Source organism: Neolamprologus multifasciatus, chromosome 17 (assembly GCF_963576455.1).
Source record: "Neolamprologus multifasciatus chromosome 17, fNeoMul1.2, whole genome shotgun sequence".
NCBI lineage: Eukaryota > Metazoa > Chordata > Actinopteri > Cichliformes > Cichlidae > Neolamprologus > Neolamprologus multifasciatus.
The window spans coordinates 34,187,274-34,211,326 of NC_140455.1; the positions used below are offsets into that span (position 1 = coordinate 34,187,274).

At 39.6% G+C, this 24,053-nt stretch overlaps 1 protein-coding gene across 1 annotated transcript in view; it reads left to right on the forward strand.

Annotated features, from left to right (window-relative positions):
* cerk (ceramide kinase) overlaps positions 1 to 11,256 on the forward strand; it is a 63,592-nt gene extending 52,336 nt beyond the window's left edge. Inside the window, exons 12-13 of the mRNA XM_085137753.1 lie at positions 3,463 to 3,641; positions 6,824 to 11,256. Of these exons, the coding sequence (XP_084993879.1) occupies positions 3,463 to 3,641; positions 6,824 to 6,935 (291 nt within the window). The 3' untranslated portion in view covers positions 6,936 to 11,256. The remainder of the gene's footprint in view (positions 1 to 3,462; positions 3,642 to 6,823) is intronic.
* The last annotated feature ends 12,797 nt before the right edge of the window (positions 11,257 to 24,053 follow it).

The following is a 24,053-nucleotide window of genomic DNA, read 5'->3' on the forward strand; positions in this document are numbered from 1 at the left end:
AAAGAAGTCTCTTTAACCACCTTCCAGGAATCGCAGATGTCTGAATGTGATAATGGCAATGAAAAATGATGACATGCTGCATCTCTAGGCTGTCTTTGCCGCTTTACTTGCGGCACAGAACAGGAGACGAGTATGAGTAGGGTGATCGGGACTTTGCGTCAGAGTTCAGCTAATATCAGCATCACTGTCCAGCCAAGCAGAGAGAAACAAGGAGTGAGAAGCCACTAAGCGTATTCATGGCCTTGTCAGAAAGCCTTTTAGGCAGACCATCCAGCATGAATGCAAAGCGGCTGCAGTCATAAAGCGGGTCTGATGTGAAATAAATGGCTTTCACTCCACTTTCAGGATGAGAGAGGGTCAGAAAGAGAGGGGAGGAAGGTACAGAAAGAAAGCAAGACAAAACAGAGAGGAGTTTAGAGAGAAAGTGGCACCCTGTGAAGTTTAAGAAAATAGGTTCAGCTCTGTCCGTGCGCTTTCTGCAACACTGACGGAGATGAAAGGGGATTTTTGACAAAATAATTTCTTTTCATCTTTCTTTTTTCTTTTCCTTCACTCCTCCAGCGTTCACAGTTTTCATGCACTTGCATGTTATCTGACCCGCATCTCTCCCTTTTGCCTGTTTACATCTGTCACTGGAAAAAGAAGGAAAAAACGCCCACGTGTTGATATAAGGACGTTCCTTAAGAAGACAGTAGGAAAAATACAATGTTTACTCTACACACAAGGAGCCTGTAAACTAAATTTAAGTGTAATTTTTCAGGAAAATGGGATTCTCTGATCACTGGATGGGGCTGTGCCCCAGGTGGTAGAATAATAATAATGTGTACTTTATTGATCCCCGTGGGGAAATTCCTCTCTGCATTTAACCCATTCACTCAGTGAAGCAGTGGGCAGCCATTAAGCGTCCGGGGAGCAGGGGAACTCTACCCACTGAGCTATCCCTGCCCTGAATGGGGCACCTACCAATCAGAATGTCAGTGGTTTGATCCCCAGCTCCTCCAGTATGCATGTTGAACTAGATGGGGAACTCCAAGTTTCTCCTGATGGGTCCATCAGTTTGAGAAATCTTCAGGAAACAAGAGGTTTTGGCTTGGGGCAGTGTAGACAGAGATCAACGAGGACCTCGACAAAGTCATGGGACCCGTCTGCGTTCCCACTACCACACTTGCCCGGGTTCCTGCAGTGATGGGCACCTGCTGGGCTTTGAAAGATCACAGGGGTATTTTAGAAAAGTGAAACAGTATAAAGGGCCTTTTAATGGGTTTTTATACAGAAACGAATCCTGTTTCTCATTCGCAGGTCGTAAGATCAGTGTACAATCCACTGTTTTGTCTGCACTTGATTACGGTGATATTGTTTGTATGCATGCTTCTTATCCACCTGGAAGCCTCGATTCTGTGTGTCACAGTCCTCTCTATCATGTTTATTTACAAGGCCCTGCTGCAAAGACTGCCTGTTTGCCTCTGCTCCTTAATCAAATTTAAAGACGGTGCTTAGAATATCGGGTCACAGGACACTTTAACTTGAGCTGTGCGTGTTATTCATGCCGAACTTGAAAAAACTGGATTTAAATACTTCGCTATAATTGAGGAAAACAAAGCAGTCTCTGGAATATTTCAACGTTGTTCTTAATTTGTGATCACTCATAAAGTACAGTTTTTGATTGCAATATCAGTGAGACTGTTCAAATAAAGGATTTAATAATAATGACAATGATAATGTACAACACAACAGCGGCATTGTTTCCTGGGGTTTGTGTTGCATATGAGTGGTTTGTACATTTGCACAGCAAATGGAAATGAAGAATGACAGGGAGCGTGTGTCTTATAGTACGCATAAAGAAATGAGCAGGCGGGGAAAAAATGACAGCACAACACAAATCTAACAGTCAGTGAAGTGCAAACAGCTTCCTGTATGACTGGGGAAATATGGTGCACAAAATGAGGTCATGCAGAGGTCAGAAGATGCCTTACTGCTACAAGAGGTGTGCCTGTAAGCACAAGAACCTGACTAAACTGTCCAAAACGTGAACTAGTTGCCGTTATTTTGAGCAAACTGAGATTAAAACGACGATCATACGCATGATTGGCACATCCATAATATTATAACAGCACCTGAGCTGCAGTGGATGTGGGGAAAAGTGTGGATGTCCCACATATGCAAGGTCTCTACAACCTCTTTGAACGACCAGGCTAATGTGTCATAAGCATTTCTTTGTCTGTTTAGTGTTCTGTTAATGAATGTTGAATAAATTTTGATCACTGTAGACAGGAGTTATGAGGATTTTTTTATGATGTACTGTAACAGTGTTTAACAGTTGTTATGGTTACAGATGGTTGTGTAGTAAAACAGCTTAAGATTGTTCATGGCATTGTTTTTTAACTTCCAATATAATGTCAGTAAATCATTATGGCTATAATGTTATCATGTGTTAGGAAAAACGGGACATGTGATAGTAGATGTGCTTGCTCTGTGAAACTTTAACAACAACAACAGCAACAGTAATAACAGTAGTAGTAATAATAGTAGTAGTAATAATAGTAATAATAGTAATAATAGTAGTAGTAATAACAGTAATAATGTAGTAGTAATAACAGTAATAGTGTAGTAATAACAGTAATAGTGTAGTAATAACAGTAATAATAGTAGTAGTAATAACAGTAATAACAGTAGTAGTAATAATAGTAATAACAGTAATAATAGTAATAACAGTAATAATAGTAATAACAGTAATAATAGTAGTAGTAATAATAGTAATAACAGTAATAATAGTAGTAGTAATAACAGTAATAATAGTAGTAGTAATAACAGTAATAATAGTAGTAGTAATAGTAATACATATTATTTGAGGTCACCTTTCAAAAACCCAAAATTAATAAAAGGAGCAATAGTCATAAAATACATAAAATAAGTTAAAATTGCAAAACAGAACTTGACAACAGACAAAATCAGCACTAAAGCGAATAAGCCAGTTTGAACAGATGTGTGTGACTTAAATGCGGGAAGAGAGTTTATATTTCTTATTGCTGGAGGAAGAGATTTCCAGAGCCAAGGAGCAGAGCGACTGAAGGCTCCGTTCCCCATAATCAAGGGTTAATCATTCATTTATTGTTGTTAGACAAGCATTTATACATTATATATTGAGCTGTAGTTCAAAATTTGGTGGAGACACTTATTATGAGGAAATTCTAATTAGAAATTCTTTTCTAAAATGCTGTTTTCCATCCTCGCTGTTCAGTACGTCTTATTTCCTTGTGACTCTGAATGAAGAAACGTTGATTTAGTCGAGCACTAAAACAAAGATGAGCTCTTGTGTCGGCTCTCAAGCTGCTCACTTTGAAACCTTTTCAGGTGAGCATAACATCTGCAGCATCTGTGAGAACATCTGTTCCTTTATCCATCTTATCTGTCCGTCTTCTCCCCTTTCATCATTTCTCATATGTCTCTGCCTTTCTACCCCAGTTCGACCACCCTTTTGTAGAGGTCCACCGGGTGAGGAAGTTTCGCTTCGAGCCAGAGCGCCACATACTGGTTTCACTGGAAGACCTGAGCGAGCCTGCAACAAAGACTGGCTACAGCACTCCCCTTGGCAGCTGGAGCTGCGATGGGGAGATCCTGCCCGAGGTTGCCATTCAAGTCAGGTAAATGACAACAGAATCATGTGTGACTGCACAGACAATTGTGCGACGTACACTACGAGGCATCATAAGAGATTCAACCAAGGTCTGACTTGTAGAAATACTGCATTTGGCACCTATAATGTTGACACCCCTTCCGAGACTCAAATGATTACAAGGTGGGTCAGTAACTCTGAGGACCACCTCCAAGGGGAAAATCCCACTAGGGGTTAAATACCTGGGAATATCCGGACCAAAGAAACCTCTGTGGTAAGAGGTTAAACCCCAAAAGGAAGACTTTCGGTACAGTTACATGGTCTACTTAGATGCATATTTGCATACTCGTATAAGATCCTCTGGGTGATTTATAGAAACGCTTGGTGACTGCAGTGAACATGTGAAATTGCCTGGAATAGACTAAGGTGTTTAAAAAAATGAAAAAAGAAAAGAAATCTCTCAAACTTGGGGAAACCAACACTAGAAAAACAATAAAATGCATTTTTATTTATAAGTTGTGATGAATGTTTTGCTCATATATTAGACATTTTAATGCTTTTAAACTCTACTTTGCCTGGTAAAGAGGAGCAAACGTCGATAACTTCTTTTTACCGTCTTATGAAGCTTGTCACTAAAGATGAACTCTGTGCGGCGGAGCGGTAAAGACGGGCCTGCATCACTCGGCATAGATGACGACTGGCAAATGGTTCTGAATTGAAGCACATAATATTGTAGGAGCAGTATAATGTAAGAAGTATTGAAATACGTGCAGGGCTCATACCTATTGCATCATCATGGCTGGATATTTGTGGTAAAGACTTTCCTTTTGGGTATTAAGCTGTAATCTTGGCTTAAATTGCCCCAAATGTTCCTGAGTATTATGTCTTAAAGCGTAAGTAGAAACAGATTATGTTCTGTATGCCTGACAACTCTGTATTCACAGTGCACTGAAGTAAAACTCAGATGTACAACTTTTAGCCGCTGCTTTGATCCAAACTGAAATCGTAGGAAAAAGCCTGTGGACTTGGGTGACTGTGACTTTTCGCCTTGGTTGTTTATGGCTTTGAAACACCTATAGGTACTGGGTAGATGGCTGTGAAAAGCTGTTCAGATGTGCATGTTCCTTGATCCCAATGACTTCGGTGAATCCTGGATTTTAGCCATCAAAGATCGAGACATTCAGATCAGCCTTAGATAACTGTTTTTAGTGAGAATTGTTAAACATTAGCATGGTTACATGCCAGAACAGGTCAGCAGACTGATGACCAGAGACCTAGAAGCAAGCAAAGAATACCTTAGACTGGCATATTACAGAGTGGGCAATATACAAAAGGGTTACCTATCTAACGAGATCCTGAAATGTCCTCTAAAGAGCAGCTGCCACTGACAAAGTGATGACAGCTTAAGTGGAGTTTTAGGATGCTGAACATGGACCTTAGGTTCTAGTCACACAGGCATGGAGACCAGTTAGCAACCATCAGTCGTGAGAGTTTTCCTCAACTGTTTGCAAGTGGTTTCTGGAGTTTGCTGCAGTCACTTTAGTTAACATGGAAGATACCAAACTACTCGACAAGTAGAAAACTGGTTGGAGAATGCACATCCGATAACACCTAGTTAGCGGAGATTGCCAGGACTTACCAACTGGGCTCCAGGCTTAAGTCAGCGGCCCCCGACCTTTTTTGCGCCACAATATTTTCACGAGCTGGCCTTTAAGGAGTTGCGGATAAATACAACAAAGTAAAACCAGTACCGGTACCAAAAGAAAGAAAATGTATTCATAGCATAAGGGAAAAAACCCAGGGAAACTGAGTTAACGATAAAAACGATCAAAAATAACGAAAAACCCTGAAAACCATAAATTTCATACCTGAGCCTCAACTCTCGTGGCCCGGGACCAAACGACTCATGGACCAGTACCGGTCCATGGCCCGCTGGCCTAAGTGACCGAAGCCTTATTAGGCTGATAACATGTTCGCATGGCAATGCTAGCTTGGCTACAAGCTATCCAAACTTTTAATATCTATCAGTGACCCATCTTTACTATTTGGCTAAAAAAAAAAAGAGGATTCGAGTGGTGTGCTACATGCTAAGGAGTTATATTAGAAAACTTGAATTTGGAAAGAAAAAGCAGGAAAAAACATGTAGAGGATTTAAAGATCTAACAACAACAATGCTCTGTGTGTAGCTAAATTGTCAATATAAAAGAAGGGCTGGTGATAAAGATGTCCTCCTGTGTGGCGAGACAGAAGCGAGAGCAGCAGTGCCATTAGCACCACTAGTGTCCATTAGTTTCTGGTCAGGAGAGTCTTTCACTGTTCCCCGCTGTACAATCTTGGCAACTCAATGGAATTAGCCCCCCTCATTATTCTGGCCCTGTCCACACTTCAGCTTTCCCCACTATCAGATCTCTATACAGCCGGCGTGGCACCGCTTGACGCATCATTTATTTCATGCTCCATTGTACTTTGCCAATGATGCATGGCGCTGTAATGTTGCTAATTTAACGGCCCTCCCCATGTTAAAAGGCTACTCCCCTTTAATTAAAGCAGAAGTCCGTCCTTTTATTGCCTCTTCCTCGCCACTAATCGTTCTCAGAGTGAGCCAGCCAGAGTGCTGCTTGGATAATAAATGGTAATAGCCCGGGTGCGACGGAAGGAAAGTTGGAGGGGGGAAAAAAAAGAGTGCAATGTAGGAAGTAGATCTTTAGCAAAAGTTAAACTCAAGGCACAACTGTGATAAAGACAAATACTTACAAACAAGCTAAGATACCTTTTTATGTAATTACAACCTGAAGATGCCTCTGCTTGATTTTGTGTTTTCATTTCATGTATAAATAGAATCTAGAGATAAACCATTATATTAACTGCTGCTTACGCCTCCAAGAAAACAGCAGGTGTTCTGACATAAATATAGGTGTCATTTAGGAGAAAAAGGCACAGGTAGTAATTAAGACTGTACAACACACCGGTCATTTTACAGCTTTTCTTCTGTGCATATACTCCATCTGTTATAGGCGGCACTTTAAAGGTTTCTGCGTCTCAAACTGTCACTTTCAAGTTTGCGTGTTGAGTCCTAACACAGGGGGGCCGTTCCGTTGCTTCTGCGGCCACATGGGCAGTAAAGTCTCACAGAAAAGAACATAGTCGTTAAGTTGATGGTTTGTTATTCAGGCTAAATGGTGCATTTTGTGTGTGTCTTTATCTCTGCAGTGTCCAGTGCCAGTTGATCAGGCTGTTTGCCCGTGGTATTGAGGAACAGCAGCAGCAGTGTGTGTCGGACGACCCGTGTACCCTCAGTGCCTTGGAGCCAATCACAGACTAGTCAGTGGATTGAGAGCTGAACAGGACATTTAGCTGTTCAAAAACAACTTAGTTGAACTTGGCAAAGTTTCCTGGAAAAACGCATTCGTCATATCAGTTTAAATTCTAAATGCTGATGTCTCCTTGCCTCCTATCCTTGCAAAAAAAAAAAGGAATGAAATTTAAAGGTGTTATTTGAAAAATGCAAAGCTAAAAAGCACTTCAGCATCCCATTAAGAGGATGGAAAAGTTTCATTCATTTCATTTCATGTTTTCAAGTCCACAAGTCATTTTCCCTTTGACATTTGGGGCTTTTCAGGTACAAAATTGCCTCATAGAGCTTGAAGTAAGCAGAGATATGATGTGCCTACTGCTGCCACATTGAAACCCAAAATGTCAGGTTTTGTATTTGTACTTTTTGGAAAATTAAGATGTCCAAGCTCAAAGGATCTGAAGCAGGGGAGTCCACACACACACAGACACACGCACAAACAGATGAAACTGGACTTAACTATCCCAGAAGGTCTTTACCCTGCCATGAAGGAGAATATAAATGGGATTTCTCCCTACAAAGCATGGACAGAGAGCCAAGGAGATGCAGCTCTGTAAGAAGGATGAAGAATAATCCCTGTGAAGTACACTGATAAACTGAAAAGAGTAGAGAAAAAAGTAGCAAAAAAAACAAATCTCTCCTTTTAGGGGGAAAAGGGGAAAAAAATCATTTCATCTGTGACCCAGGTGGAAGCAGATATGAGCCAGGGGCACTAATGAAAAGGACTGAGTACTCTGCTAATACACTAACAGGACCCTGGTGACTGCTGGGTGATAAGGCAAAGTGGTTGCTAAGTGATTTGGTGTGTCTGAGCACCGCTGCGCTGCACCTGTGGCTCTGAGTTCTGCTCGTCTCTGGCTAAACTACCAACAGTTTAATCATCGCCTGGGATTAGCTAAAATTATCCATTGTTAACATCATTAGAGATAATGTATTGCTTTGCTTTGAAATTGGTCTTGTTCAGCTTTTTCCTTTTTTTTTTTTTTCTTTCTTTTTTTTTTTGTTTGAGGTCAAGCTGGTCTTGATATCTCAGGAGAACGGTCGCCAGCAAATAAGAAGAAGCTTCTATTTTTACAGTGATTATATAAAACTGTGTGTATGGTAATAATACATGAGGGTCCATGTATATGTGATTAAAGTAAAAGTGGGTTTTCTGCAGGTCCTTTGGGATTCGTGCGTGCGTGAAGATGCCAGTGATAATGATAATTTAGATTTTATTACTTAGAGGCTCATAGCTGCCATTTTACAGATGGTGTCTCACCATAGTTGAGATGCTTCAGATTGGAGTTTGTTTGTTTGTTTGTTTGTCCCCCATTTTGGATGTGTGACAATTATGGTTACAACATAGGGTCAAGTGAATAAAGCCTTAGTCACACAGACCTAGAGATCAGTTAGTGACTCAATGGAAACCACCAGTCACTAGGGAAGATATGTAATCCCTGACCAGCTGGACAAAACCTCCTTAGCAGTGCTTTGATAGGTAGAAGATTGCCTCGTTCACCGGTAATTTGCATGGATTATGCAAGTTTGCCAACTACTCTCCAAGCGGTAGTAAGGCCGTTAAAAGTATGATACGAACTGAAATTGAAGCTGTTGACCTTGTAAAGAAAATCTGCACTTAGTTGTGTTTGCTATAGCACTGAGGCACTTTTACTATGAAGGCAAATATTTTGTTTTGCATTTTTGCGAGTTTTGCTGCTTGGCTAGCAGTGAGTTAATATTTATTAAAAAAAGCTGGCATCCTCCATGAAAAGTACAGGCTTGCAACCAAAGAAAATCACAGCTAAAAAGCTCTTGGTTGCCCTCTTTACAAACCAGTTACAAACTATAGCAACTATACGCTAAACTTTTTACTTGATTGATGGTTGTATCAGGTCCAATATTTTAGACCACAGAGAAATATGTGCAGGATGTCTTGTGAGAAATTTTTATAGATGACCAAACGCACAAATGTAACTAATGCAATAACCTGTACCTTTTTTCTGTCAGACATCTTAAAACACATAAACATTTTAGCTTTTAAAAAGCTTGATTTAATGTTATTTTTCATTAACGAGCATTAATTTTGTGTATGTAATGTTCATACAGTATAATTTCAAGAAGATAATATAAAACAAAATTAAATCCCTTTTAATTTTGTGATGTAATCTAAAAAGGTAACAAGCCATGGAAGTTAAATCCAAGTTAAACTTTTTAAACCTTTATTTACATTTTTCCACCAATGCTTTTCCTGGTGTTTGGTCCAATTTCTGTGCGCTTACAATTGTATTTTGATTAACTGTCATATCCGGAGTCAAAGGTTAACGCTCGCTATCTTTTCAGATTATCAATCTGATGCTAAATGAATTAACTCGCCATCTTAGCTGCTGATGTCACGTAGAAACTTAAGCACTCTTTATGCAAAGAAAGAGTCAAGCGTCAACTTTGAAACAGACCAAAACAGACCAAAATCTTGTAAAACCATAAATGATGCTACTTTCCAACAGTTATAAAGTAGTTGTTGTGAGAACAAGCGCTCTTTCATGTTGGCTCTATGCAGCTGGCTGCTCAAGTGCACAACTAAAAACAAAGAGATGGTAACGTCACACATTACTGGCTACTTGTTGGTGAAACTATTAAATGTAGTTTTTAAAAAAAGGTTTTTGCAACTTTGTCTGGGAATTTTATTGGGATAAAACCACCACTGTGCACTTACTGGGATATGTGCTATTGTATGTTATCACATCAGGGCTTCTTTCTATTGCCTTGCGTAGCTGCCTTCTTTTCATGGGTCCAGTTAGGCGACGGCTGTTTATCAGACTATTGCACTGTGTGCATTACTGTCTGCAGGCACGGATACTGTTTTTTAGTGTATGATAAAGTATAAAGTTAATTTAATTTTGACTCTTCATACTTTAGTGCACACTGTACACAAAACAATCTGTGATGTAACTAGATGTGTTTTATATAACGAAGACCTGCAATAAAGTGGTTTTGAAATCAGATTTTTTTTTCTGGCTTGAACTCATGGTGTGTCTGATGCCAGTGGTGTTTTATTCCCTTCTTTTTCTACTTCTTAAAGACACACTCTCTCCCACGCATGCACATAAAGGTCAGCGGTCTCCTGATCTGGCTTTCTTACTCTCACTCTTTACCTGTCTCCCTGTATGAGTGGGATTTAATAGGGTGCTGTGATGTGAGTGAGATGTTTCATTAAAGAACATCAGACATCAAAGGTCTCTGCTGAGATGGAGTGGTATTTCAAGCTGTGCTCATTCTGCCCACAGACTGGATCTTGTTTCTTTTTTGACACTGAGATAGGCAAGTATGGAAATCTAAATTTGGAAAGTAATGTCAGTTAAGATTTCTCACCCTGGGTATGAGTGCAAGTCCACAAATCAACTTGTCTCAGGTAAAACAGGTTGTAGCAATAGAAAAAAATGTATTATTACTTTGATGTGCAACACCGATTACTTATTGACAGATCAAAAGTACCTCTACAGTAGTATTTCTTAACTACAAATTACTTCAGAGTCAAACAAAACACCTGAGATTTTTTTTTCTTTTCTCCACATGTAATGGATTTATCCGTATTGGGCCCTAGTTTGCTGCTTTTTAAAGCTATTCAGGCCGTGCACCGGCTGAATGTGCTACACCAAAGGTCGAAGGTGCTTGTGCCAATCAGCAGTTATTTTAATGGTGTGAAACAGCACAAAGTAAAGTAGATATTATATGGAATCTGGAGGGATATACAGTTTACTACTGTCAGTGTTGGGGAGTAACGGAATACATGTACCGCCGTTACGTATTTAAAATACAAAATATGAGTAACTGTATTCCATTACAGTTACCGTTTAAAAAGGTGGTATTTAGAATACAGTTACTTTGTTGAAATAAATGGATTACACAGCGGTACTTCCCTGTTTCATATTGTGGCGGGTCAGGACTGTTTGGGTTTGTTTGACAGCTACGTTATGTTGTTCCAGGCGGCAGCGTTACGGTTGCCATGGTTACAGCGCTACGCTCTCTCTGCGTGTTTCCTGGGTGAGAGAGGCCTTGTTGTTGTTGTTGTGCTAAGCTAATAGGCAGAATGCTACCGGTATAGCTCTAAAGAATGTAGCATCATAGGCAGTGTAGTCCGTGCTGCAGGGAGAATGGACTGCCATACACGTTATGTGTCTGTGAGCGAGGGAGGGAGAAAAAGGAAAGGTACGAGCTGTCATCGAGCAAAAACGGGAGCTGGAAGCATGTAAATATAATAACAACCACTGCAGCCAAGAAGAGTGCCTGACGAGCCCAGTTGTAAGTAAGCTATTAAGACTCGACTGTACACCGTGTTCGTGTTTTCCTCCAAAAACAATAAGTTCTGTTGGAGCAGCCTTTCAACGCCTCTCTCTGTCCCTCACAAGCAAAGTTGACCCAGACAACAAAGTAAAGCTAGTTTTCGGCTACGAGCCCAACACGAACCCGACGTGTTAGCCAGAGGTCCCTTTACTATGGTTCGGAGCCGCGGACCTTCAGTAACAGTAATAAATCACACAGCAATAGTACATTCATGTAGTTGTAAACAGCATGATAATATATTAAGTAATCCAAAGTATTCAGAATACGTTACTCTCATTGAGTAACGTAACGGAATATGTTACAGAATACATTTTGGGGCATGTATTCTGTATTCTGTAATGGGATACATTTTAAAAGTAACCTTCCCAACACTGACTACTGTGCTTGCAAAGTACTCACAACAGTTGGATAAAGAAGCCATATTGGTGTGGCAGTGGCTGAGATATGAGATGTGACCTTTAGTTCCCTATATCTGTCAAGCTTTAAAGGCACCACTTCCCATGATACAAATTGTTATTGTCTTTGGTGAAACCCTCCATGACAAGTAAACAAAGCTTTCAAATTCCATCATTGATTTTATAATGCCGACTCCAAACCCATTGACATTATCAGGGTTTTCTTCTTGTCGACCTAAAACTCACACCAGGGCACAAAAAACAACTTTTGGCTAAAGTTTTAAAGTTAAAAGTAAACATCACGCTGAGTAAACACATCTTAATGGGATAAAGCCCCTTTTAAATTAAAGCTCTGATAATCAATTAACCCCTTCTAATTTGGTGATTACCAAAATGGAGCAACATGGTAACTACTACTGTGCAAACGTTTCAAGCCACACCTCATTTCTTTATACTTTGCTTGGAAAATGGGAAATGGGTGCAGCGATTTATAGGAACATGCAAAACACTATTTAAATGTAAAAAGAGTTTTTGCAATTCTAATAAGTCTGAAAGTCAATAATTGGTAAAACGAACTTTATTCTTCAACACAGATAGCCTTAGCTGTCTTAGGCAATCTTGACATGTCTCTAAGTAGTCTTCAGGAATAGTTCTCTGGGCTTCTGGAAGGACATTCAAAGCTTCTTGTTTGGTTGTGCCCTGCCTTTTCATCTACCACACACCTTTCTCCGTTTCCCTACCTTAAAAAAATTCTTCTTGACTGCCACCCTTCAACCGGGACCATTTCAGCAGATTAAGGTCCAGATGCATCTCTCATGTCCTTTGCTGAATTTCCCCTCTTCTTATTGCTTCTTATGACTTGCAGATACTGTTCATCTGCTCTAGATATTATTTTGGGGGCCTAACACTTGTCACTTTTTCCCTCTGCTTGTCCAGTTTCCTCAAATTTTTTAAGACCACACTGCACCTGACACTGAAAAGACCCAGGCAATTGGATAATAGGAATCACATCGTTGGTGCACAGTAACCATTTTATGCCTGTCAACATGATTTGGCATTTTTCATAGATTCAAGCAAAGACAGTCAAACAAATGTGTTTTTGCGACAGGCTGCTAGTAATAAAATTGCCTAAAGATACAATTTAAAACTGGTTCTTTGCAAAGTGTAGACGCAGCACTGGTTCATTCCTTGAGTTAGCTCCCTTTTTAATCCCTGAACAAGTGGCTTACCAAAAATATTCCTCTGAAAATGGTCAACTACAAGGACTGGATCAAAAATGTGTGGAAAAAGTAGCCAATGTCCAAAGAAAACTTTCAGGAAGACTTTCAGGAAGCCTGGAGAAATATTGCTGAAGACTACTTTAAAACATGACCAGAAGGTCTTGTAAGGAAGCAAAATCTAAAGAAATGAAGGATTTATTTTTTCTTACTGTCAGTAGGTGCCATTTCTGACAGTATCTCTTCTGAAACTGCACTCAAAATGACATAAAACAAACTGTCTAACTTAGAGGAAATTCATTTGTCTGTGTTCAAGTGTTCAAACATATTAGCTTATTAACTTTTTTATACAATAAAAAAGTTACAAGTCCCTGAAGTTTTCACACTGTTATTCAAGTCCATGTAAATTTCCTGGGTTTGTGTGCAGGATTACATCCAAAACCTTGCTTTGTCACCAGGGAGCAGAAAGCCAGAGTGTAAAAGACTGCAGTGTGGTGTACTGCGGTGCAGTCTTGGCGGTACACCTTCCACATGGGAAAACTAAAAGGTCACCAGTGTTACTTGTGTTCCTTTCATCCATGAAATTTTAAAAGTTATCTCCTGCTAACACCTCTGCCAACATGTTACTTTGCCAAGCTGCTCGTCTAAGCAGGTATTGTGGAATGTGACTATCTGACAGGCTGGCTTCAAAATGACTGTACATTACTCTAATACAAGAGCTAGCATGGCACTAAGACGAGACGGATTTTCCAGCCTGTCTTTTCCGCAGTGGCAACCAAATTGTTTTCCATCCTCCCGTCTGTCTTCCCTCATTTTCTTGCTTTGCTACTTCCTCATTGATTTATTCTCTATCTGCTTGTCCGCAGCCCACCGTGAGCCACTCTCTTGTTCCCGCATCCCACCTGAGACGCAAGGTGAGACAAAACAGCCGCATAAACACCCTCTCTGCCACACAACAAATGCACACGCACATAAAAGGCAGCCTGCTCTCCTCAATTTTCAGCAGTGTCCTTACCCAAAGTGGCCCCCTAAAACACCTCCCCCAGTGCTCTCATTCACACTCTGTGCCTCTCTCACCTTCACACACATGTCCACGCCCACCCTTGCATCAACAAGTCTCCCCTTTTCTCCCTCCACACTTATAGTGGCACAAAAGGGAACAGGAAAGCACATGCTTACCTCTTTTCTTTCATCCCCTGCCTCGGGACACCTAAAAAGGATGCTTTGGGCCTACATCAAGACAATTCCCTTTAATCGAGCCCTTTTCAACCTATTTGTCCAAGTATGACAGATTTCTGCATCTTAAAACATATATAAATACTTTTTTTTGCAACCTTTGTCTTTGTTTCTTATGCACACAACAGAAACATCCAGTGTGCCAATGCAAACAGTTATGTGATCAAGGGAAGCAGAAAAGGTGACGCGGTGGCAGACAGTGCGACCTCCACTAAAGGTTCTGTCACAGTAATAAATACAGCATCAAAATCTTGATTAAAAAAAATCTTCTCACAGCAGGTCGTCTAACAAGAGACAAACAAAAGCGGAAATATTTGCTTGTGTGATAGCCTGAGGAGAATTAGGTGGGTGGTATGAAAGCGGCGTGAGTGAGAAAAAGAGTTAGAAGGACAGACGGAGCAGATACTGCAGGGGCGGTGGTCCAAAACAGCAGCAGTACCGTTCCCCACTTCTCTCTGTATTGATTGGAATGAGCTCCCTGTGAGAGATCTAGATCAATGAGGCCATAACAGTCCATCTTCTCAGTCAGGAGCCACTACCGGCCTCTTATCTCAAACTCTGTGTCTCTGACCCACACACAAACATGCACACCGACACACAACCAGGCCTTTCCTTCCACATTTCATCTCACTGATGCAGTCACCCACGTTAGAGGGTAGACCTTTAAGCTGAAGACTACATTTTATTTCATTATTTAAAACAAATCTGTTTATGCGATAAAGGACAATTTGACAATTCCAATCCAATTTGACCTTTTTTACTCTACAAAAAAGGTGGGGAAGTAACATTTCATATTCAATACTTACCAATGCTTTATGGGTCATTTAAGTCAGCGATCCCCAACCCCTGGGCCACGGAGTGGTACCGGTCCGTGAGTCGTTTGGTACTGGGCCATGAGAGTTGAGGCTTGGGTGTGAAATTTATGGTTTTCAGGGTTTTTATTGTTACTTTTTTATTGTTAACTTGGTTTCCCTGGGTCTTTTCCCGTGTGTTATTAACAGTGTTGGGAAGGTTATCTGTAATGTATTCCATTACAGATTACAGAATACATGCCCCAAAAAGTATTCTGTAACGTATTCCGTTACGTTACTCAATGAGAGTAACGTATTCTGAATACTTTGGATTACTTAATATATTATCATGCTGCTTACAACTACATGAATGTACTATTGCTGTGATTTATTACTGTTACTGAAGGTCCGCGGCTCCGAACCGTAGTAAAGGGACCTCTGGCTAATATGGTGGGTTCTGTGTCGGGCTCGTAGCCGAAAACTAGCTTTACTTTGTTGTCTGGGTCAACTTGCTTTCGAGAGACAGAGAGAGGCGTTGAAAAGCTGCTCCAACAGAACTTATTGTTTTTGGAGGAAAACACGAACACGGTGTACAGTCGAGTCTTAATAGCTTACTTACAACTGGGCTCGTCAGGCACTCTTCTTGGCTGCAGTGGTTATTATTATATTTACATGCTTCCAGCTCCCGTTTTTGCTCGATGACAGGTCGTACTTTTCCTTTTTCTCCCTCCCTCGCTCACAGACACATAACGGGTATGGCGGTCCATTCTCCCTGCAGCAGGACTACACAGCCTATGATGCTACATTCTTTAGAGCTATACCTGTAGCATTCTGCCTATTAGCTTAGCACAACAACAACAGGCGCTCTCTCACCCAGGAAACACGCAGAGAGAGAGAGTCACCCTGTAACCATGGCAACCATAACGCTGCCGCCTGGAACAACAGAATGTAGCTGTCAAACAAACCCAAACAATCCTGACCCGCGACAATATGAAACAGGGAAGTACCGCCGTGTAATCCATTTATTTCAACAAAGTAACTGTATTCTAAATACCACCTTTTTAAACGGTAACTGTAACGGAATACAGTTACTCATATTTTGTATTTTAAATACGTAACGGTGGTACATGTATTCCGTTACTCCCCAACACTGTTTATTAATAAATCTTCTTTTTTTGGGTACCGGTACTGGTTTTATTTTGTTGTATTTATCCGCGACACCTTAAAGGCCGGTCTGTGAAAATATTGTCTGACATAAACCAGTCCGTGGCGCAAAAAAGGTTGGGGGCCGCTGATTTAAGTAAAACACAGAAATTTGTGTTAAGAAATACTCTGGCAAAAGTTAAACTCCTGATTTAACTTCTTTACCCAAGTAAAAGTGTAAAAGTAAAAATTAGCCCTTTGGAGGATATTTACCAGCTAGTTTTTTTCCCCTAAGCTTACCGAACCTCATATCACGTTATTATAAAAATGTAATTATAAGATTTTTATAAAGTAATAATTATAGAGTAATATTAATACAGAAGAATACAAACTTTATTTCAACAAAGTTTTAATTTGAATGAATTCATAGAACACATAACACGTTTCCTGTATTATAAATGAGTGACTTTTTCTCCACACCTAAACAAAAAATGTGTTTAGTTGGGGGTTAAACTGGGATTTGGGAAGTGGGGGAACTTAATTCAACAAGATAAAAGCAGATATTACATAAAGTATCATGGCTCATTTCCCACCTCCAGACAGGATAACTCTGTTATAAAGCTGGAATTTATTGAATAAATCCAATCAGCTTAAATTCAATTTGATGTCTGCTTACCGTGACGTGACCATGAACACCACAGCTGCTCTGCACCAACAGAATGCATTACAGAGAGCATTTGAATTTCCAGTTTATCAAACGAGCAGTACTTCCATTCAAAGCTGATGTCTCTTCCTTCTCTCCTGACATCCTTTTCATACATTTTTCTAACAGTTACCTTGCATTCTTTTCTCTCCCTGGAAGATGCAGTGAAATCCTTGTACTTTTAGCTAATTAAAACACTGTTTGGCTGACTGCACACAGTTCGTACACTCTGCCTCTTTCATGTATTTGTGTATAGTAAGCACCAGTGACGCACAACTAGAAACTTCTTTGTGTTCCCTCCACTTAGGTTCAAATCCGTTTGATATTTGAAGGTGTGCAGGGATGTGAAATAACACTCCTGAAATGTGCTAAACCTAAAGTAAAAAGTTTGTTTTGAAAATGTAAGTAGTAGAAAATATAGATATTTGTGTTACAACCCATATGGAAAAGATATACATAAATCTTATAAAGTTTGTATCTGTCTTGTGTGAAACTTGTATGAAAAGCATACAAGAGTGAAAACAGATATAAGATCCCTTTAAAAATTATATAAATGAAACTTGTTTTGGATACTTACTAAAACAATATATGAAAGTGGCCACTTTCATGAGTAAATCATATAAGCCTTGTATGATTCACTATATGAAGTAGGCCACATCTGATGCAAGTCTTTTATAAGTTTTTTCTATTTCTTTTCCATATGGGAATTTAGAGAGTAATTGTAAAAAGCTGCCATTGGCATTAATCCACCTCCATCCTAACACTTCAGTTCATCAGGAATTAAATGCAGGTGAAGCAGATTACATAAGTGAGTGGTTATTACACAAACGTAACATCTGAAAAAAAAGAACATAGTGAGTAATGGAGTGGAAAACGTCCCGCTGATTAAACAGCTGTGACGAGCAGCCTACCATGATGACTGGACTCATTCTTTGTTTTTCTTTTTTAGATCACTAACTTCTTTTGTATCTGCAGTCAGCTTATCTTTTATTAGCTATGCAGCAAGCCATTCGTCCTCATTATGTAAATTCTGAGTAAAAGCCAACACTCAAAGTGAGAGGTCCTTGAATCATCATTATTACAGCAATTAACAAGGCCACACACCGAGCATCTTTTTAATCCTGCAAATTGTAATAATCCTCTCAAAGCAATGCCGTGATATGTAATTTACTCCACAATGCATTCCTTCTTTTAAGGAGAGGAAAAACTTTTTTTTGAGTTTTTTTAAGTGAATTGAGTTTTCATTTGAACATGATGACAGTTTCCTGTATTTTGTAGTAACTACTGCATTTACAAAGATGAAAATGATTCTGTTTCTTATTGAGGCTTTATCACAATCCTTGCTTTGTCTCTTGTCAGGCTATAATCATATAAAAAATGGATCATATTAAACATAACATGTCAAAAAAAAGAAAAAAACTGCCTCTACTACTTAACTGATAGAGAAAATTAGGCAATTGAAAACTAATGACACCCATTTCAACTGTCATTAAATAGCTGTTATCATGTTGTTATTACTCCCATAAATATCACCAGTACCCAGCTTCCTGTCTCATAAACATGTCAGTATGGCAAAATATGATGAAAGGAAGACAAACCAACAAGAAAGCTGCTCCTGAGTCTGACTCTATTGCTGCTGTCAGTATGTGACCTAACCACAGCTAATTGTTTTATAATGGAAAACATTGTCTGGGAACAGAAAAAATATTTTAAAAACTGGTAATTGCTCAAAAAGGTTAATTACGGTATTAGAAAAATAATCAGCGACAAAATCTAATTGAAATAAACATGAAAGCAAAACATATTCTAATACAGAGTTTCCTGTTAGTGCCAACAGACGGGTTGAGCACAGTGAGAATATAAAGATTCTTCCTGCCATATACAGCAGCGGTCCCCAACCCACCAGCCACAGACTGGTACCGGTCCATGAGTCATTTGTTACTGGGCCGCGAGAGTTGAGGCTCGGGTGTGAAATTTATGGGTTTTAGGGTTTTTATCTGGATTTTTTTTTAAATCGTTTTCCTTGGGTCTTTTCACGTGTCTTATTAATAAATCTTCTTTTCAAATAAGGTTGGGGACCACTTGTAGCATTCCAGCCAGACTTAATTCAGACTATGCACTCAATGATCATTACGGATGGACCATGGTGGGGTATTCCAACCCATTTATTCACAAATTACCATAGACACATCGTAAGAGCTGTAATCATGACATAAAACAAAATAAACATTCACTTGATAGATTGATTCACGTTTCCGTTATGCTAATTAATTCACAGAAAAGGCACAGGAGGTGCTAGCATCAGCCTGCTAGATCACTCATAAACTTATTAACAATCAAATAATACATTTACAAATTGTCCGAAATGTAAACAACAAGTACAACAAACAAACATACCTGTTCGCCTTCCAGCTAGATGCTAATTTAAAGATGGATGGAAAACGGTAACTTTCTCATTAACCGTTTCTATGGCAAGCAGTAGCAGTACGATCTTCCTTCCCGGAAGTTGCCCGTTCCAAATTTCAAAATAAGAGTCGAATCTATATTATAAGGTATAATTCGTTCAGGGATTTAACTGTTTAAAAAATATCAATAAGATAAATAATCTGGGTCATTTACACCACTGATATGCAGTACATTTAGCTTCGGTCCTGCTGAATAGTAGTTTGGTCATTTTCACACAATAACTGATGTTATACATGATCAGCATACAAAACTACATTTCTGGTAATAAAGGGTAAATTACTTTAAAACATTTCTAGGAGGCACAGCCAGCACCCGAACAAAGGTCCACGTGAGGCTGGCTCCAAAAGCAAGCGCCCATGTAGAAATGTCCAGCTTTATGGCATTAAAGAAAGCAGATTTACAGCTTTGTACAAAGAACAGTTTTGCCCTTTGTGGATAGGATCCCCACGCTGCAGTATAAATTCACCGACAGTTATTGTATACAGTGTAGCTGAAGTGTTTATTAAAGAGCTCTCCCTATCTGTTTGGGGTAGAACAGCAAACTCAATCTCTGTGTGGGTGCTTTGTTGTTAATGTTCCTCAGCTTGCAACAGTATTGTTAGAAATGCATGATCTAACCTACCTACCCTACCCTATCCTAAGATTCATTGCACAGTGGCAGTGGTGGATAACTTTTTCCAAAACTGGTGAAGTGAAACAGCTGAGAAACAACATTAAGTACTGGGTTTTATCTCAATTAGTTATTTAGCGGTACATTTGTTAAAATAACTAAAAAAACAAAGCCAGAATGACTGCAGGTGTCCATAAGTTGCGGTACTTCAGCATCTAGCTAGCCTTACAGAAGAAGAGCAAACATAAAGCGAGTGACTTTTTAAAATATCAGGTCATTTTAAATTCGACATTTCTATCAGCTCAACAAACATCAGCAAACACACAAATTAATGGTGTGCAGTTTGTGGCACGGTGTGTTGCTAGCTGAAAGTCCAGCTGCTGTATTTGACAGGGAGAGAAAAGAAAGAGCGCTAACTTCAGAGAGAGATGGAGAAAGGTAAGAAATACAGGAAAGGAGAGGAAGAAGAGAGGTTAGATTTAAAGGTAAGTACTGCTCAGTGGTGTTTGATAAACTGGAAATTGAAAGCTTACATGTAAGTCCTTTTTTTTTAAATCAAATATTGGGCCTGTATGTGACATTATGTTTTTTCATATTGTGAAACAAGCTGCAAGCTGAGGTAGACTCCCTTTGTTATTTAAAGGTTGCATGAAAAATCTCTGCAGGTTAGTGCAGGATAAATACGTTAGTTTGCTGTTCTGTGATGGATTTAAAGTAAAGAACCGTGTGTGACTGGTGCACAGTGGCTGTGGTTTCATGGTCACAGTAAGGTTACATCAAGCGTAGCAGAGATTCATATGAATTTTAGCTGATGATGCTGAGATCCACTGACTGGATTCCACCTTCATAAAGACAGCATAAAGAGTGTACTGTCAGTGTAGAGGATGGAAAGCTCATGAAACATCTGCTCACATCTGGTTGAATTAAGTTGTATACATCCACAAAGAGCAGCAGGTCAGCTGATCACAGCCTGTACACTAAGAAAATCTACTGAGGCTCTCAAAATAGAAATTATTGTGAGTTATGATTCATTTCCTCACACTGAGCCATTACAACCAATTTTAGCCGCTCGTTGCTGAATCCCATTTTAACTCTTGTGTTACGTGTCTGCAGGCTGTCTGTTTTTTGGTTTTTTTGGGGGGTTTTTTGTCCTGCACATTTACACATTTTCCTGTTTAGAGTTAAAATCACCCTCTACAATGTGGGCAACAGAAAATACATATATATTTTTAATTTTCCTACTTTTTCCTCAGATTCCAGCTGAGTATAATTAGAATGGAAAAAAGTTTGTAAACCCATCTACTGATATTATTTTACAGTTCAGTTAGCTTTGCACAAAAATAGCTACTTTTACCTTCTTACTTTAAGTAAATTAAAACAATTCTGGCTTTGTTTAGATAGATGCAGTTAAGAGTGACAGGAAAGCAGAGGAAGAGAGAACAGGGAAGACATGCGGCAAAGGGCTGCGCGTCAGATTTGAACCAGGTGGATGTTGGGATCTTGGAAGGACCGTATGGCTGAGAGCGGGCCTGCTCATCCCAGTGAGCTAAACTGCCGCCCCCACTTGCTTTTAAAGCATTTACTTTATATGCCGGTCAGTACTTGAATTTAATTTTCCTTGACTTTGTGAAAAATTAATACCAGAACTGGGACAAAGCTATTGCTTACACCACTACAGTTAAAGAAGACATCTTGCTAACCAAGCTTGCTAGGTTAGCTAATAATTTAGCTAACCTAGCAATTAGCTAGCATTCCAATATAGCTCTCTCTAAATATGGTAGCTTCTGGCTCCAAAAAACTAACATTAAAAGACAAAAGATTAATGTTGAGGCTTCAAAATTTAGAGTCCAAAAGCAATGGATGACTTTACTGTGGCTACATCCGTATTTTATACTGTCGGTGCAGAATATCACCTAATTTTTACTGAGGTAATGCTTCTTTCAAGTACAAGCTCAGTCTGAAAGAGATACATTTTTAAATAGACTGAATAAAAATGGTTCCCCGCACTGAACTTTTTACAGACCTAAAAGTCTCACTGAAAAATGGCATGAAGCCTCCAAGACATTTCAGGCAAAAAAAGTCGAGCTGGTCATGTACACTAACATCCCTATCTGTCCTATACTAAACACACAACCCTGCATCGCTGTCTGCTGTCTTAGCCCCTCCATCACCCAGCATCCACCTGTAGTTATATAATAAATCAATTTCACATGTGGCTTGTCTGCCAAAACTGTATCGAGAGGAATGATTCACCCGCTATGCTAACATGATGGAGCTGCTTGGGTTGTGACACGACTGATCCGCAAGTAATAAAATTCAAGTTCAGTGTTTTGTTTCCTTCTATATACAGACTGTTTTGGGCACTTTAGTTTATGCTCTGTCTGATGCTGTCTGTGCAGCATCAGTTTCAGGAAGAATCTTTTATTCTTTTGGTAACTCCAGACAATTTTGTTCCTTTCACTCACTGGAGGAGTTCACAAAATTCACAAATTTCTTTTCAAAGTAACTTGTGAAGTTGGGTTATGAACTAAAGAGTGGACAGAGTCCTTCCTGCTGAATCCACAGTGGCACTTTGGCCTCTGCCAGCGGGCTATTGCAGAGTGCTTTGTAGTGACAAGTCATTACCTCAGCTGGCACTTTGTTAGCAAACAGGGAATCTGTTGCTGGAGCAATCTACTCATTACTTGCTAATCACTTGAATAGGAGGACCTGTTTGTGCAGACACACATAAAGCAAGCTGCACAAGCACAAACACATTTAGTGAGCATGCTGGACTGGGCTTTTCTGCAAAGCACAGACGTTATTGCGTTCCTAATGGTGCCTGAAGTAATTACACCCTGTAATGTTACTCGCTGTCTAGTCCTCTCCAGCAAGCCTCAGCATGGAAGCTCAGAAGTACTATACACAATCCACCATTCTCCACTAAATGACTCCATTAGCCAGAAGGCATCTGCAGTCACTTCTTCTTGTGTGAGAATATGAGGCATGCTTCAATAAAAGCCCAACTGACTGCATACAAAGGGTAGTTGGTCATTGAGAGGAAACAAACAAATTATTAGTCATATTTGTTATTGGATGAGGATGCTGAAGACTTTATCGAGCAATACACAACCTTTCATTACATGTCCAGGACAAAGAAAAATGCATTACACTTTTATTGTGCAAATAGTTGATGAATAAGGGAGACGGTAATTGAATACGTTTGAGAAACCGCTGATGCAATCTTCAGCAATCTTTCTCTTCATTTGCAGTTTTGACCAAAAGGCACACTAATGCACTGCGTTTAGAAATAGTGGAGTCAGTATTTGAATGTAATAATTTGCACAATGTTAAACTGGTTTGTTGAATTGGCTAAATGAGTGTAATGTAGTGTTCACTTGCTGGGCCCACGTCCTCATTTAGGTTTGACAGCGTTTTAATGGCTTAAGCATGAATTGAGCTGCGGTTTGGGGAAGGCCTCGAAAGGGACTGGTGGCGGCTCCCGGGCCTGGCAGATCCCCATGCAATACATAGAAGTAAAGAAGTGAAAAGGGGAGGAAGAGTGGGGCACAAAAAACAAGAACAAACAACTTATAGAACTGGGAGATCACACATCGATAAGAAGCAGAAGGAGCGTGTTTGGAGGCGTGGTCCCGCTCCTGAAATTCAGATACTTTATCTCTAATAATATCGGACAAATAAACAGCTTGCACACTGTGATGGCCAAACCCATGGCCACACCCTAGTGTCGGTAACTCATGTGTATTTTTATTTCTCCATTTGAACACAATAACACACTTTGGTTTCCAGTAAGTTTATTGATTGGTTTAAGTATATTTGTTCTATTTGTAAGCGCACACATTTAGTTTACTTATGTATGCATACCAGTTCATTACTTTGTTTGCTTTTTGACTACCTTTGTTTCTTTTACCTGTTTCTTACCTGCCATGATCCCTGAGAGTTGCCAGACAAAAGGTGGTGGGCAGGGTTTTAAGCAGTTAAATACAAGAGGGATGATTGGTCTGCACCACCACTTTCTATGGAAGCCCGTTTCCGCCACTAAATAAAAACAAAAAAACTAGTATCCATAACTCGAAATTTTGAGTTATTTTCTCGAAATTTTGACTTATTAACCCAAATTTTCTAGAAAATTTTGAGTTAATAAATCAAAAATTTTGAGTTAATATGTCAAAATTTCGAGAAAATAACTCGAAATTTTGAGTTA